We start from the raw sequence: 15511 nt of genomic DNA, 5'->3' as shown, positions 1-15511 counted from the left end.
GTATATCTGTAGCCTTCTATCAAAACTATACATCTTTACTGATTTATTTTGTTCATGATAAGGCAAGCAGTCATAGGTCTGTTTATGCGATTTGATCATTTCTATATTCGCACACATTTTTCAGGTTGAAAGTAATTGGAATTATTTGTTGAATTTAGTAAAACGTGTTCAAAGTAATCTCAAAACTTAATCGAACTATTATTAGAGGTCCTAGGAACAGCCTTTTGACACCAGATTTAATGTGTGCTCGCTGGTCTACGTGCACCTAACTATATTGTGAAGATAACATTGCTATGTCATAAGATGGCCGATTAACAAGCCAATTCAATTTGATGAATTGTTTCTCAAAATTCCAATGCCTATACATTCATTCTATCAGCCAAACCGTCAAATCAAACTTGTACAGATAGTTGATGTGCAAATGTAATGCTAATGCTAAATTAACTGAAGGCTGTAATGATCATATATGGAACCAGGAATACCAACACTACAGTAACAGTTGGCATTACATTGAACTGAACTGAAACATGACCCCAAAACCACAGAACTGTGGGTTTGGTGAACCGTTACACCCCTAGCTGTAACTTTTGAACCACGTGTTGATTTTGTCTATCCACACCAATTCTACATTTTTGTTTGTTGTTGTTTTTGAATTTTACCCCCTATTCTCCCCAATTTTCGTGGTATCCAATTGTTAGTAATTACTATCTTGTCTCATCGGCAACTCCCGTACAGGCTTGGGAGAGACGAAGGTCGAAAGCCATGCGTCCTCCGAAACACAACCCAACCAAGCCGCACTGCTTCTTAACACAGCGCGCATCCAACCCGGAAGCCAGCCGCACCAATGTGTCGGAGGAAACACTGTGCACTGCATCTGGCCCGCCACAGGAGTCGCTATTGCGCGATGAGACAAGGATATCCCTACCGGCCAAACCCTCACGACGCTAGGCCAATTGTGCATCGCCCCACGGACCTCCCGGTCACAAACCCAGAGTCTCTGGTGGCACAGCTTTTGCTGGATCTTTGTAGAATTTTTTCATTGCTTCCTGTTTCATGGTATCCAATTGGTTGTCTTGGTTCATCACTGCAACTCTCATACAGACTCGGGAGAGGCAAAGGTCAAGAGCCATGCATCCGCCGAAACACACACTGACACGCTGACACAACACACATCCAACCCAGAAGCCAGCCGCACCAATGTGTCAGAGGAAACACCGTACACCTAGCGACCTGGTCAGCGTGCACTGCACCCACCACAGGAGTCACTAATGCACGATGAGACAAGGATATCCCTGCCAGCCAAACCCTCCCTAACCCGGATGACGCTGGGCCAGTTGTTCACCGCCCCATGGGCCTCCCGGTCGCAACAGAGCCTGGGCTCGAACCCAGAGTCTCTGGTGGCACAGCTTTAGACCACTGCGTCGCTCCATGGACCTCCTGGTCGCGGCCGGCTGCAACAGAGCCTGGGCTCGAACCCAGAGTCTCTGGTGGCACAGCCTTAGACCACTGCGTCGCCCCATGGACCTCCCGGTCGCGGCCGGCTGCAACAGAGCCTGGGCTCGAACCCAGAGACTCTGGTGGCACAGCTTTAGACCACTGCGCCACCCGGGAGGCCATGGATCTTTGTTGAATTTTGACCCGGAATCAGAATTGTGTGTTTCAGAATCGTGTGTTTCTCTACTCCTTCTATTAACACACAGATAAAAGAGGAAACCTAATTAGTTCGTTTTGAGCTTTTAGTTTGTTAGCTTTGATTTATCTTTTCTCGTTCCTCTTCCAAGCACCCACATTGGTTTGTTGACAGAAATAATACTCCTCAAAGCCAATTAGTAGAAGGAAGAGGCGGGACTTGCGAAAGACTGCCCAGTGTTGAGTGTCTCAAATATAAGTTATTTTTGAGCGTTCGGAAACGCAAACGCTCGCGAGCAGTGTGGATGAAATGATTGATTAACATGTACAAGTTAAATTATCTTGGAAAGAGCAGTAGCCTATCGCAGTAAAAGGGTAGCATCAAGCCACGTACTGGCACAGTGGCAAACATGTAGTGGCCATAACTCATCACCAATTTGACATGGAGTGATGCAACTTTGGAAAACATGTTTAAAGGTTTGGCCCTCGTGTTAGACACACCTCTTTCTGTATTCACTATTTTTATTATTTCAACCATGTAAGGTGGGTTTTCAAATCACTCTGGATGCCTCATTAAAACGGATGTAAAACTGTGGTTGGGGTGCCCTTGCCTTCTTTGGCCTTGGTACCTTCATTATAGTAGGCAGTTAAGGCGCATTTCAGCTCTGGCCTGATTTTCATGTCTAAGAATAACTTGTTCCCTCTCTTTCTCTCAGGCACATAGTCTCTCACTTCCCAATCTCTTCACTTCCTCACACTGTCAGACTTGCATTGGAGCAGTGAGCACAAAGACACACACATACACACACACACACACACACACACACACACACACAGACACACACACACACACACACACACAGACACACAGACACACACACACACACACACACACACACACACACACACACACACACACACACACACACACACACACACACACACACACACACACACACACACACACACACACACACACACATGGATTGAGGTGAATGGGATGAGTGGAAAGAGAGGGAGAGGGAAGGAGGGATGGCATTATTTAACCTGATATGTTTTGTTTGCAGTTGTAAAAAGTAAAAATTTCATGTAGAGATGGGTGTGTCTTTCTGTCACTGCAGGTTAATGGCATCGACCTACGCGGGGCCACCCACGAGCAAGCGGCTGCAGCACTAAAGGGGGCGGGCCAAACTGTCACCATCATTGCTCAGTACAGGCCCGAGGGTGAGTGTCAGCTGTAACAGCCAATCACTGAGCTTCATGATCAAGGTGGAAGACAAATGACAAAACACACTCTAGGACAGTGGTCATCAACCCGTCAAAGCATATTCCAAGTCGATCGCCGAACATTTCTGTAAAAAGGCCAACAATAAAAAATACTCACTCCTATTTTATACATTTCTCTCGTGCTGTTAGCTGTAGGTACACTTTATTAAGCTGCCTGGCACATCCGGTAGGTGAAGTTGTCCCCTTTTGAACTGGAGGTGCAAACTCGGCTACCTGGGCGGTAAGAGGTGGACCCTCTGCTGCTTTCTCCCTCTATCCGCTGAGAGACTGATGATCAGATACAGAGGCACCGGCACCGTGAGTAAAATAAAAAACAAAGACTGTGTTAATGTTGCATAGGCTCAGAAAAGGTTGGTGACCACTGCCCTAGTATAACCAAATCCTGTGGACAAATATTGACATAATTTCACAATAGCAAATAAACACTAATAACCCACAAGGGACATTTTCTGTCCATCTCCGTCTTGTAAATCTCCAGTACATTGCCTGTGGTGCATTGAGTTGCTTTGAGTAGTGTGCCAAGACATGTCATGTTGGATTAAAGTCAGCGGTTGTCTTTGGCAACACTTCATGGGATGTCTGCAGTAAGCGGGAGTCATGGGCCTGTAAAGGTGAATTCTGGGAAGGTTGTCCTGCTACGAATCAGTTTGTCTGAAGATTGTCCTGAGAATCAGTACACGATACATTTGGTCATAGAAATGTTTTTACCAATGAGAACCTATTTCCTTTTTGTTTTGAGCACATCCAGCTGCAAAGTTAGACAGTTGGGACAGCAGGTAGCCTAGCAGTTAAGAGCTATAGACCAGTAACCGGAAGGTCGCTGAATCGAATCCCTGAGCCGACGAGGTGAAAAATCTGTCTGTGCTCTTGAGCAGGGCACTTAACCCTAGTCGCTCTGGATAAGAGCAAATGTAAATGTAGTTCACAAACTGAACAATCTGCCAATATAATTGCTGAAAATCAAATGAAAGAACGTCAGGACTTTTTTCCCCTATGACTTTGGCAGCAACAGGTCAAATGAGGAACATTTGTGAGTATTTGACAGCACTTGCTGTTATATGGATCTCCGCAGGTCACCTTCACTGCAGGAAAGTGTTAAGTAAAAATAACTTTTTAAGGGCCAGAACTGTCTAGTATATTGCCATAAAATACATTGCTGTTGAGTAATGGGCCAAAATTCACCCAACTTATTGTGGGAAGCTTGTGGAAGGCTACCCAAAACGTTTGACCCCAGTTAAACAATTTAAAGGCAATGCTAGCAATTGCTAATTGAGTGTATGTAAACTTCTGACCCACTGGGAATGTGATGAAAGAAATAAAAGCTGAAATAAATCATTCTCTCTACTATTATTCTGACATTTCACATTCTTAAAATGAAGTGGTGATCCTAACTGGCCTAAGGATTATATGTAAGGAATTGTGAAAAACTGAGTTTAAATGTATTTGGCTAAGGTGTATGTAAACTTCCGACTTCATCTGTACATACCTCATACCCATGCACACCCCTTCTATATGACTGTGACTGAATTCTATTACTATGTCCTGGGTCATTCTTCAATTGGAGTGGCAATTGCATCTTTCACCTTTGCAACGATGAAAAATCACTTCAAATTACAAATAGTTACATTTCATGCAGGTTTTTGTTTATATTAAACTGTTTATCACTGATAAAACAATGTATGAATTCTCTGCAATCTTTTGAGGAAATGAATCGCAGCCATCAAAACATTAATGCACCCAACTGTAGTAAATACAGAATGTAGGAGACTTCAGTCACAGTCTGTCTTTCAGGTCTTGACGCTATACCCCAGCTCAGAGCCCCAAACCAATGCCCCCTATGCTTTTTCCTGGTGAAGGCATCAATATCTCACATCATCCATCAATACGGATGGATAATGGGGCGGCATGGGGCGGCAGCGTAGCCTAGTGGTTAGAGCGTTGGACTAGTAACCGGAAGGTTGCAAGCTCAAACCCCCAAGCTGACAAGGTACAAATCTGTCGTTCTGCCCCTGAACAGGCAGTTAACCCACTGTTCCTAGGCCGTCATTGAAAATAAGAATTTGTTCTTAACTGACTTGCCTGGTTAAAAAATTTTTTTTTTTAAAAATGCATCCTATTCCATTTATCCATCAACACATGCTATTCCATCCATCCATCAACACATGCTATCCCATCCATCAACACATCCTATCTCCACCCATCCATCAGCAAATCCTATTCAACACATCCTATTCCACCCATCTATCCAGCTACACATCCTATTCCATCCATCCATCCATCAACACATCCTATTCATCCATCCTGCCGTCCGTCCATCCATCCATCCATTGATCCATCAACACATCTTATTTCATCCATCCAGCCATCTACACATTCTATTCCATCCATCAACACATTCTATTCCATCCATCCATCAACACATCTTGCTCCATCCATCCATCAACACATCTTGCTCCGTCCATCCATCAACACATCTTGCTCCATCCATCCATTTACACATCCTCTTTTTGTTGGATTCTTTTAAACTTTTTGCACTTTATTTTGCTGAACTCAAGGCCAACCCATTTAATTGCCTGTTTAATTCTTCATTTATTTAAGCTTTTTTGTTTTGTTTTATTCTTTAAAATAATTTGAGACCAACATTGAACGAGGGCAAATCTTAGTAAATTGGTTCCTAGTATTTGTCCCCGTTTTATTATTATTCATATGGTTTATTTGTATTATTGCCACACATGTATATAGGTAACTGACAAACCCAGTCATCATGACACACAAGTACATGCAGAGAGAAAAATAAGTCATTTTCGGTAGCGCATAAGCTACTATTCCTGTCTCCCTTATTCATGTATTTCATATATTTTCTAAATATACATTTTTTAAAAATATCAAAGTGCTTTTGTTTTGAAAGAGAAATCTTTCTGATTTCTGCGTTTCATGTCCAAATCCTCCCAAGGTGTTTAAAATGTATTGTGTAGCTCAATAAAGTTTGTTAAAGATGATTAGCGAAATACCAACAAATCTGAAATCAGAGATATTCACTTGCATTGGTTTTGTGTCAAAGTGCTAAAAAGCTAGCATTTGGAGACAGTGGCAAGGTAAACATGGGTCATTTGGATGAACTATCCCTTTAATATTAAAGCACATGTTCACACCCTTTCCCTAGGGAAACCTAGACAATGGTTTAGGTGACTGGAAATTCAGTTGCTATAATTACTATTTCTGACGCATTTTATGTTATTATTTTAAGCTTTCCAAATGACAGAGGATTCAGTTACTTGGATAACCTTGGATCTTGGATAACCCTGGATCTTGGATCACCCTGTCTCTATGTAACATGTTGTGCCACGACTATTTTCCCCCTCAATGCATGTGTCAGAAAGAAGCACCATCATGATCCGAGTGTTGAGAGTGCTTGTGAAATAGATTTGGGCAGCTGTCTAATACTATCCAGATTTACTTTTTGAGGGCTTGAATCAGGTGATTCTAAAGGGAGCAATACACAGAGATAAACTATCTTTATAGACACAAACGGGCATCTTGTTTTGTAATATTCTTTCATACATTACATCATATAATCTTATATCATACATTTCTTACATGTTTTCTTCATGGTAGTGTCTCATAAAGACACCTGTTTATGGAGTCTGAATTGTGTACATGAATTCAAGGGCCAGAATCTGTTGGCATGATAAAACATATCAGTTCACATTTTAATATCATCTGGCGTGATTTCTCTGTTTGAACTTTTTAGTAATGAGTTTGACACTCATCCAAGGGATTCCATATGGACTCAAGTATTTCCAGGCTGCCTATCGTTAAAGCCATTCCGTGCATGATGGGAGTCTAATATAGTCTACCCAGTTGCATATACAGCTTAGATTTACACTGCTGTATTTAACGGCATGATGAATGAATAAGAAACTATTAGAGGTGTAGCATCATCCTTTTCTCTTTACCCCTTCTTCATTTACTTCCTGCCTTCTAGTTTTCCAATCTACCCGTCATAGGATTCATTCCACTCAATTAACTTTATCTGATTTGTGCATTTTAGTAATTTAGCAGACACTCTTATCCAGATACATTTTCGTCCTGCAGCAGAGAAATAAAACGAGAAGTCATTTTGATAGATAGTATCGGGAGGATGCTTCCCTCCCCTTTTCCATGGTAAGGCAGCTTCAGCCCGTGGGGGCAGGTGTTTGGGGATTGTGCTCTACTATACTTGGATAGCAGCCAATGGATGTTAACACTGCTGCCTGCATACTCCTTATTACAAACACCTTCCCAATTGGCCTCTCCTCTATCCATCCTTCAGCTTGCCAGATGAGAAAGATATTCCTTCCCCCATGCATGTTGGCTTGCTTACTGTTGCACTGGGCAAAGTCAGAGGACTGTGAGTGAGCGTGCTGAGTGAGTGAGTGAGCGTGCTGAGTGAGTGAGCGTGCTGAGTGAGTGAGCGTGCTGAGTGAGTGAGCGTGCTGAGTGAGTGAGCGTGCTGAGTGAGTGAGCGTACAGTATCCAGGCGAACAGAAGACAGGAAGGCAGCCCCCAGTGTGAGACAGACTGGTAGTAGCAGAGAAAGGAGGATAGAGGAGCTGAAGCACACACAGAGAGGTATGTGTGCTAGTCAGCTGTGTGTCTGTGCCTGTGTTGTGTGCCTGTGTGGTTGTGTGTGTGCTTGTGTATGAGAAAGAGAGGAGAATTGTGAATGAAAGCTCTGCAAGTTCATGTGTGTATGCATTGCTTTGTTCTCTGCATGCTGTGTTGTAATGAAGAGTATATGTACCAACATTTGTTTTACTCCAGGGACTAAAGCTTAAGTGGAACAAAACAAGACACATCTCAAATTAAGACAGTAGACGTTGCATCTTTGTCAAACTATACAAAGCTTGAGGAATGAATCTTTATACAATTTATTTAAAAAAAATGTTTTTAGAGACACTCAAAGGTTTTTCTACAGATGACACTACTCTGTTGACACATTACAAGACCTGTTTTAGAACCTCATCTAGTTACAGCACTGAATCATTTTCTATATTTTTCTTTCTTTCTGTCTCTCGCTCTGCATTGTTTTCCTGCTGGTTGCAATGCGCATTATTATCTCTCTCATTGAAGGGACAGCTCTGCCAGCCAAGCCTGTGCGAATCTGCTCTTGTTCTCCCCTAAATCTCTGCAATCTCAGGTGGAAACACATCTCGTGTCTAGGAAGAAATTGGCTTTAAGACTCAGATTCCCTCTTTGGATGATATGTGTTGTATTATTTTTTATAAAACCTTTTGATTATACCTGTTCATCTAGATGATGAACTCTCTCAGGTCAAAGTTTAGTCTGATTGACTGAGTCATGCGCTCTCAGTCCTGCCTAGCTGACCGCTGTACCGAGGTATGTGTGGGCTTTAGGCTGAAGTGAGTCTCTCTGCCTCATTAGCTGCATGGCTGCTCTGCGCTGTAGAAGCGATTGCTGCAGCAGTGTTTCAGTACAGGGATAGTTCACCCAAATTACTCTTCCACATATAATGATTGTATATGGACAAGTAGACTGCAATCCCCTCTTTTCCATCTGATTTACCGAGCAACGGTCACCAATCGTTGACTCGCATCCAAATCGTTTTACAGTAGCTTTAAAGAAACTTCAGAGACTGGGATGATTTGGGCTTCTAGGGGGACTTTAAGCTTTGAGCCTTTTTCCAAATGTCAAACGAGCAAAGAGCTATAAGTATGTGCATTTTCTACAGTGCCACTATGTGGCTTAATGCTTCCATAGCACTCCTATAGGCTACTGTCCTTACCTACATTATGCATACAGAATTACACACCCAAGTTGAGTCAATCTGATATACAGTTCATGAGAAGAAGATTTCTGAAGGTTTTTGTGGACATTTGGTTTGGATGGGAATGCAAGGGGCCTCACAGCAGTTCTAAGAGCAACATTTAGGAGAACTATCTGAGCTTTCTGTACTGTATGTTCAGAGTGTTCACTCAATAGGAAGGTGTAGGGGGAAGTTTCCCTAAGGCTAGATTCAATCCGGACAGAGGAAGATCCGCACTATAGCGCAATTTAAATGTAAAGGTAATTTCAGATTGAGCCGACAAATGCAGCATTTACCTTCAATGCAGTATCCGGGAACGCAGGAACAGCTCCAGACCATTATTCCTCCTCAACCAGACCACTTTACAGTTGGCACTATGCATTGGGGCAGGGAGCCTTCTCCTGGCAACCGCCAAACCCAGATTCGTCCGTCAGACTGCCAGATGATGAAGCGTAATTCATCACTCCAGAGAACGTGTTTTCACTGCTCCAGAGTCCAATGGCGGCGAGCTTTACACCACTCCAGCCGACACTTGGCATTGCACATGGTGATCTTAGGCTTCTGTGCAGCTGCTCAGCCATGGAAACCCATTTCATGAAGCTCCTGATGAATAATTATTTTGCTGACGTTGCTTCCAGAGACAGTATGGAACTCGGTAGTGAGTGTTGCAACCGAGGACAGATGTTTTTACGTGCCTCAGCACTCGCTGGTCCCGTTCTTTGAGCTTGTGTGGCCTACCACTTCGCGGCTGAGTCATTGTTGCTCCTAGACATTTCTACTTCACAATAACAGCCCTTACAGTTGACCGGGGCAGCTCTAGCAGGGCAGAAATTTGACCAACTGACTTGTTGTAAATGTTGTATCCTATGACTGTGTCACATTGAACGTCACTGAGCTCTTCAGTAAGGCCATTCTACTGCCAATGTTTGTATTTTGAGATTGCATGGCTGTGTGCTCGATTTTATACACCTGTCATCAACAGGTGTGGCTGAAATAGCCGATTCCACTCATTTAAAGGGGTGTCCACATACTTTTGTATATATGGTGTATTTTACATGGTAATACATATTGTACATGCATCATCAATCAATATAAAGAAGTTGAAAACATTGGTTCTGTCCATTTGAAATGTAAGCATTTTAATTTGTTTCCCTCAATGTTTACTGATACACATTAAATGTCACCATAATCCTTTAGGGATGCATCCTAAATGGCACCCTATTCCCTACACAGTGCACTACTTTTGACCATGTCCAACCTAGGTTACTGTTCTGAACAGATTATCCTCCCTTTCCTTTGCAATGTAGAGCAGTCTACATTGAGTGTAAACAGAACATTATTGTAATCCTGGGTGTTGTTGTCTTTCACTTGCAGAGTACGGGCGTTTCGAGGCCAAAATCCATGATCTGCGGGAACAGATGATGAACCATAGCATGAGCTCTGGGTCCGGATCCCTCCGAACCAATCAGAAACGCTCCCTTTACGTCAGGTGGGTCTCTTTTGGACTTAGTTAAAGTCATCCTGAATAGATGGCATTAACATCATTTTTCTATAATAGCATGTCTTCCTCTGACTCCCTCACAGGGCACTGTTGGACTATGAAAAGGCCAAAGACAGTGGACTCCCTAGCCAGGGCCTCAGCTTCAGGTATGGGGACATCCTCCACGTCATCAACGCCTCAGACGATGAATGGTGGCAGGCCCGGAGGGTGACCCCTGATGGGGACAGCGAAGAGATGGGGGTCATCCCCAGCAAGAGGAGGTAAGTGGTGGATTTGCTAAACTAAACGTCAAAGTGCTTAACCAAAAGGTTTGCTTCTGGGGGACAGTGGACTCTACGTCCCTACCTTTTCGCAAAATTTACCTGTGAGTGGCTGAAAGAAAAAGTTTCTTCATTCCTGTTCCTGCAACAAAATTAACATTTGTTGTATCATTTTACTGCAAGAAAAACGTAATTGTACAACAGCTACTTTTAAATTAGGCTTCCTGTGAGAGATTATACAGGTCTACTATATCCAAGCCTTCAGCATTTAACCCATCTCAAGAGGTGCAATAGGTGTGGTAGACCAGGGGGTGCTGCTGCACCTGGTAGACCAGGGGGTGCTGCTGCACCTGGTAGACCAAGGGGTGCTGCTGCACCTGCATATAACAACTGAGTGACAAGCACAAACATTGTTTTAAAACAAATAAATTCCAGCAGATAGCGTTGGAGAAATGGAAAACCCACTGCAGCATGACTGTTTGTGTCAATGTGTCTGTCCTGGTACTGGCAGGGTTGAGAGGAAAGAACGAGCTCGACTAAAGACAGTGAAGTTCAATGCCAAACCGGGAACCATCGATTCCAAAGGGGTAAGTGCTAAGATCTTATACTAAGGACTGGCAAGCCAACTTAACTTTTGAAGGAAGACATTTTCTGAAATGGAAGTGGTTGTAAACCCATATACAGTGCCTTGCGAAAGTATTCGGCCCCCTTGAACTTTGCGACCTTTTGCCACATTTCAGGCTTCAAACATAAAGATATAAAACTGTATTTTTTTGTGAAGAATCAACAACATGTGGGACACAATCATGAAGTGGAACGACATTTATTGGATATTTCAAACTTTTTTAACAAATCAAAAACTGAAAAATTGGGCGTGCAAAATTATTCAGCCCCCTTAAGTTAATACTTTGTAGCGCCACCTTTTGCTGCGATTACAGCTGTAAGTCGCTTGGGGTATGTCTCTATCAGTTTTGCACATCGAGAGACTGAAATTTTTTCCCATTCCTCCTTGCAAAACAGCTCGAGCTCAGTGAGGTTGGATGGAGAGCATTTGTGAACAGCAGTTTTCAGTTCTTTCCACAGATTCTGGATTGGATTCAGGTCTGGACTTTGACTTGGCCATTCTAACACCTGGATATGTTTATTTTTGAACCATTCCATTGTAGATTTTGCTTTATGTTTTGGATCATTGTCTTGTTGGAAGACAAATCTCCGTCCCAGTCTCAAGTCTTTTGCAGACTCCATCATGTTTTCTTCCAGAATGGTCCTGTATTTGGCTCCATCCATCTTCCCATCAATTTTAACCGTCTTCCCTGTCCCTGCTGAAGAAAAGCAGGCCCAAACCATGATGCTGCCACCACCATGTTTGACAGTGGGGATGGTGTGTTCATTGTGATGAGCTGTGTTACTTTTACGCCAAACATAACGTTTTGCATTGTTGCCAAAAAGTTCAATTTTGGTTTCATCTGACCAGAGCACCTTCTTCCACATGTTTGGTGTGTCTCCCAGGTGGCTGGTGGCAAACTTTAAACAACACTTTTTATGGATATCTTTAAGAAATGGCTTTCTTCTTGCCACTTCCATAAAGGCCAGATTTGTGCAATATACAACTGATTGTTGTCCTATGGACAGAGTCTCCCACCTTAGCTGTAGATCTCTGCAGTTCATCCAGAGTGATCATGGGCCTCTTGGCTGCATCTCTGATCAGTCTTCTCCTCTATGAGCTGAAAGTTTAGAGGGACGGCCAGGTCTTGGTAGATTTGCAGTGGTCTGATACTCCTTCCATTTCAATATTATCGCTTGCACAGTGCTCCTTGGGATGTTTAAAGCTTGGGAAATCTTTTTGTATCCAAATCCGGCTTTAAACTTCTTCACAACAGTATCTCGGACCTGCCTGGTGTGTTCCTTGTTCTTCATGATGCTCTCTGCGCTTTTAACGGACCTCTGAGACTATCACAGTGCAGGTGCATTTATACGGAGACTTGATTACACACAGGTGGATTGTATTTATCATCATTAGTCATTTAGGTCAACATTGGATCATTCAGAGATCCTCACTGAACTTCTGGAGAGAGTTTGCTGCACTGAAAGTAAAGGGGCTGAATAATTGTGCACGCCCAATTTTTCAGTTTTTGATTTGTTAACAAAGTTTGAAATTTCCAATAAATGTCGTTCCACTTCATGATTGTGTCCCACTTGTTGTTGATTTTTCACAAAAAAATACAGTTTTATATCTTTATGTTTGAAGCCTGAAATGTGGCAAAAGGTCGCAAAGTTCAAGGGGGCCGAATACTTTCGCAAAGCACTGTATCAATTACATTCCTTTGTGATATGAAGTGGAGAAAGTAGCTTCTAAACCTCTAAACCTTTGTTTTTGTCTTAATACACGTGAAATGTGGATGTGTAACGTTATCAAGAGCAGCTTTCAGATTTCACATCAGGTTTCTCAGATTTCCCCTCGCATTAGGAGAAGTTGTGGTAGTAATTTATGTTCATCTAAAGCATAAACATTAGCCTTACATGGCACATATTGGTCTCTCTGCCTTGTGTTTCATTATTTATGAGCAAAGACATCCACTGGATGTCAGATCTTTGTAAGTCTGCATAAGCAGACTTAAATGTAAATGTAAATGTCCTTCCTGTGTGGCAAAGACATCACATCTCTGCAGCAGCACCTTCTCCCTGACAGCTTTACCTCACAGCCCTTACCCTAAATAAACATTGCACATTGTATAATTAGATTTTTTTGTGAAGCATTAGAGGCTATTTTTTCCTTTAATGTCATATCGGTCCCTGGGCCAACCTCTGCAGAAGCCAAATCAACATACATCCTTCAAACTCTTCGTCCATTTTGGACATAACAGCAGAACATTTGGCCGTGTTCCTAAGTGTTTTTGCATGCCTATGTTACAAGTAACGAGTAGATGTTGTGTTGTATTCGCTGCGCTCTTTTTAAAACAGGTTCCAAAAGGTTTTGGAGGGTTAGATCATACAAATGTATTTAAATGTTTAACAGATACCTCTCTTCACATTTCTCAAAAATATTGAAAAGTTGTACTGACATTTTGCACGGTTATAGCTCAAATACTGTCCATAAGCTTCCAGTAAAGAGAGACACAACTTCCCCTTGGATTATAGCTGAACTATACCTATTTTAGCCTCCCCAATAGGCTAACATCTCTTGATTAGGTCTCCAGGTGTTGAACTAAGGTCGCTATAGTATATGAACATTTCACTACACCTGCAATAACATCTGCTAAACATGTGTATGTGACCAATAAAATTTGAGAAACAGACGCCTCACAAGTCCTCAATTGGAAGCTCCATTAAATAGTACCCGCAAAGACCCGTCTCAACGTCAACAGTGAAGAGACGACTCCAGGATGCTGGCCTTCTCGGCAAAGTTCCTCTGTCTAGTGTCTGTGTTCTTTTGCCCATCTTAATCTTTTCTTTTTATTGGCAAGTCTGAGATATGGCTTTTTCTTTAAATCTCTGCCTAGAAGGCCAGCATCCCAGAGTCACCTCTTCACTGTTGATGTTAAGACTGGTGTTTTGCGGGTACTATTTAATGAAGCTGCCAATTGAGGACTTGTGAAGCATCTGTTTCTCAAACTAGTCACTAATGTACTTGTCCTCTTTCTCCGTTGTGCACCGGGGCCTCCCACTACTCTATGTATTCTGGTTAGAGCTAGTTTGCGCTGTTCTGTGAAGTGAGTAGTACACAGCGTTGTACAATATCTTCAGTTTCTTGCCAATTTCTCCAATTGAATAGCCTTCATTTTTAAGAACAAGAATAGACTGATTAGTTTATTCTTTGTTTCTGGCCATTTTGAGCCTGTAATCAAACCCACAAATGCTGATGCTCCAGAAACTCAAATAGTCTAAAGAAGGCCAGTTTTATTGCTTCTTTAATCAGAACAACAGTTCAGCTGTGCTAACATAATTGCAAAATAGTTTTCTAATGATCAATTGTCCTTTAAAAATGATACATTTGGATTAGCTAACACAACGTGCCATTGGAACACAGGAGTGATGTTTGCTGATAATGGGCCTATGTAGATATTCCATCAAAAAATCTGCCGTTTCCAGCTACAATAGTCATTTACAACATTAACAATGTCTACACTGTATTTCTGATCAATTTGTTGTTATTTTAATGGACAAAACTGTTTGCTTTTCTTTCAAAAACAAGAACATTTCTAAGTGACCCTAAACTTTTGAACAGAAGTGTACGTAGTTAAGGCTGGTATTGTAACCAGTTTCGGTGATCATTGCTGGTTTAACGATTATACCTTTAGAATCGGATTTATGAAGCACATGCATGCAAATGAGTATTCGTCACAAATAAACATCACAACTGCAATTCCTTCTTTCTCCTCCACGCCACCTCCTAGCTTTTCAAACAGCGCTATGCACAACTTCTCTCCTTTAATTTTGTTTGTTTGTAATTTAACACTCAAAACATTTGATCAATCTGACCCCTTCGTATCATAATTCTTTATATGTTTGTTAATTTAGGATTTGATATCTTCACAAGCCTATCTAAATATATAGTTTTCGTTAACAATGACCTGATTTCTTTAAGCCATGTCATGGGATCTCATCCTTCCACCTCCTGAAGTTTTAACCTGCATGATTGTTGGACATCATTTGTATCACAGCCATGTTCCTAATGTCATAGCATGATCCTGTTAACATCTTTGCTGCATGGCATACCACATATCGGCATTTATCTGTGTGTTTGACACGTGCTCTCTGATTTTGTTTTATTTTCAAGTGTTTGAGAATGTTTTGGGTGCAATTGTGCACATGAAGTAAATGATGGCAAATTATTACTGTGTAGTTCTTCTCTATCAAACATTGAGTCATTTTGACAGTGTTATCATCGAACAGACAAACAAAATGAGATATTTGTGAAATGTCATGATTAATTAGTATTAGCTAAAGCAACATATTTATATGATTAGGTTATAATTCAACCCTGCTCTGATGGATGAATCATCTAGTGTAATGTCAGTACTGTGGTGT

General features: G+C 41.9%; 1 protein-coding gene across 11 annotated transcripts in view; it reads left to right on the top strand.

Moving 5' to 3' along the window:
• The window catches only part of LOC135550935 (disks large homolog 2), a 291390-nt gene that overhangs the window by 262884 nt on the left and 12995 nt on the right, over positions 1-15511 (top strand). For all 11 annotated transcript variants that reach the window (XM_064982190.1, XM_064982191.1, XM_064982192.1 and 8 more), the window contains 4 exons: positions 2751-2853; positions 10097-10211; positions 10307-10483; positions 10995-11070. In XM_064982190.1, the coding sequence (XP_064838262.1) occupies positions 2751-2853; positions 10097-10211; positions 10307-10483; positions 10995-11070 (471 nt within the window). The remainder of the gene's footprint in view (positions 1-2750; positions 2854-10096; positions 10212-10306; positions 10484-10994; positions 11071-15511) is intronic.

This window comes from Oncorhynchus masou, chromosome 12, assembly GCF_036934945.1.
Source record: "Oncorhynchus masou masou isolate Uvic2021 chromosome 12, UVic_Omas_1.1, whole genome shotgun sequence".
Lineage (NCBI taxonomy): Eukaryota > Metazoa > Chordata > Actinopteri > Salmoniformes > Salmonidae > Oncorhynchus > Oncorhynchus masou.
Note: the sequence above shows the minus strand (reverse complement) of the source record. Positions and strands in the feature narration are given on the sequence as shown.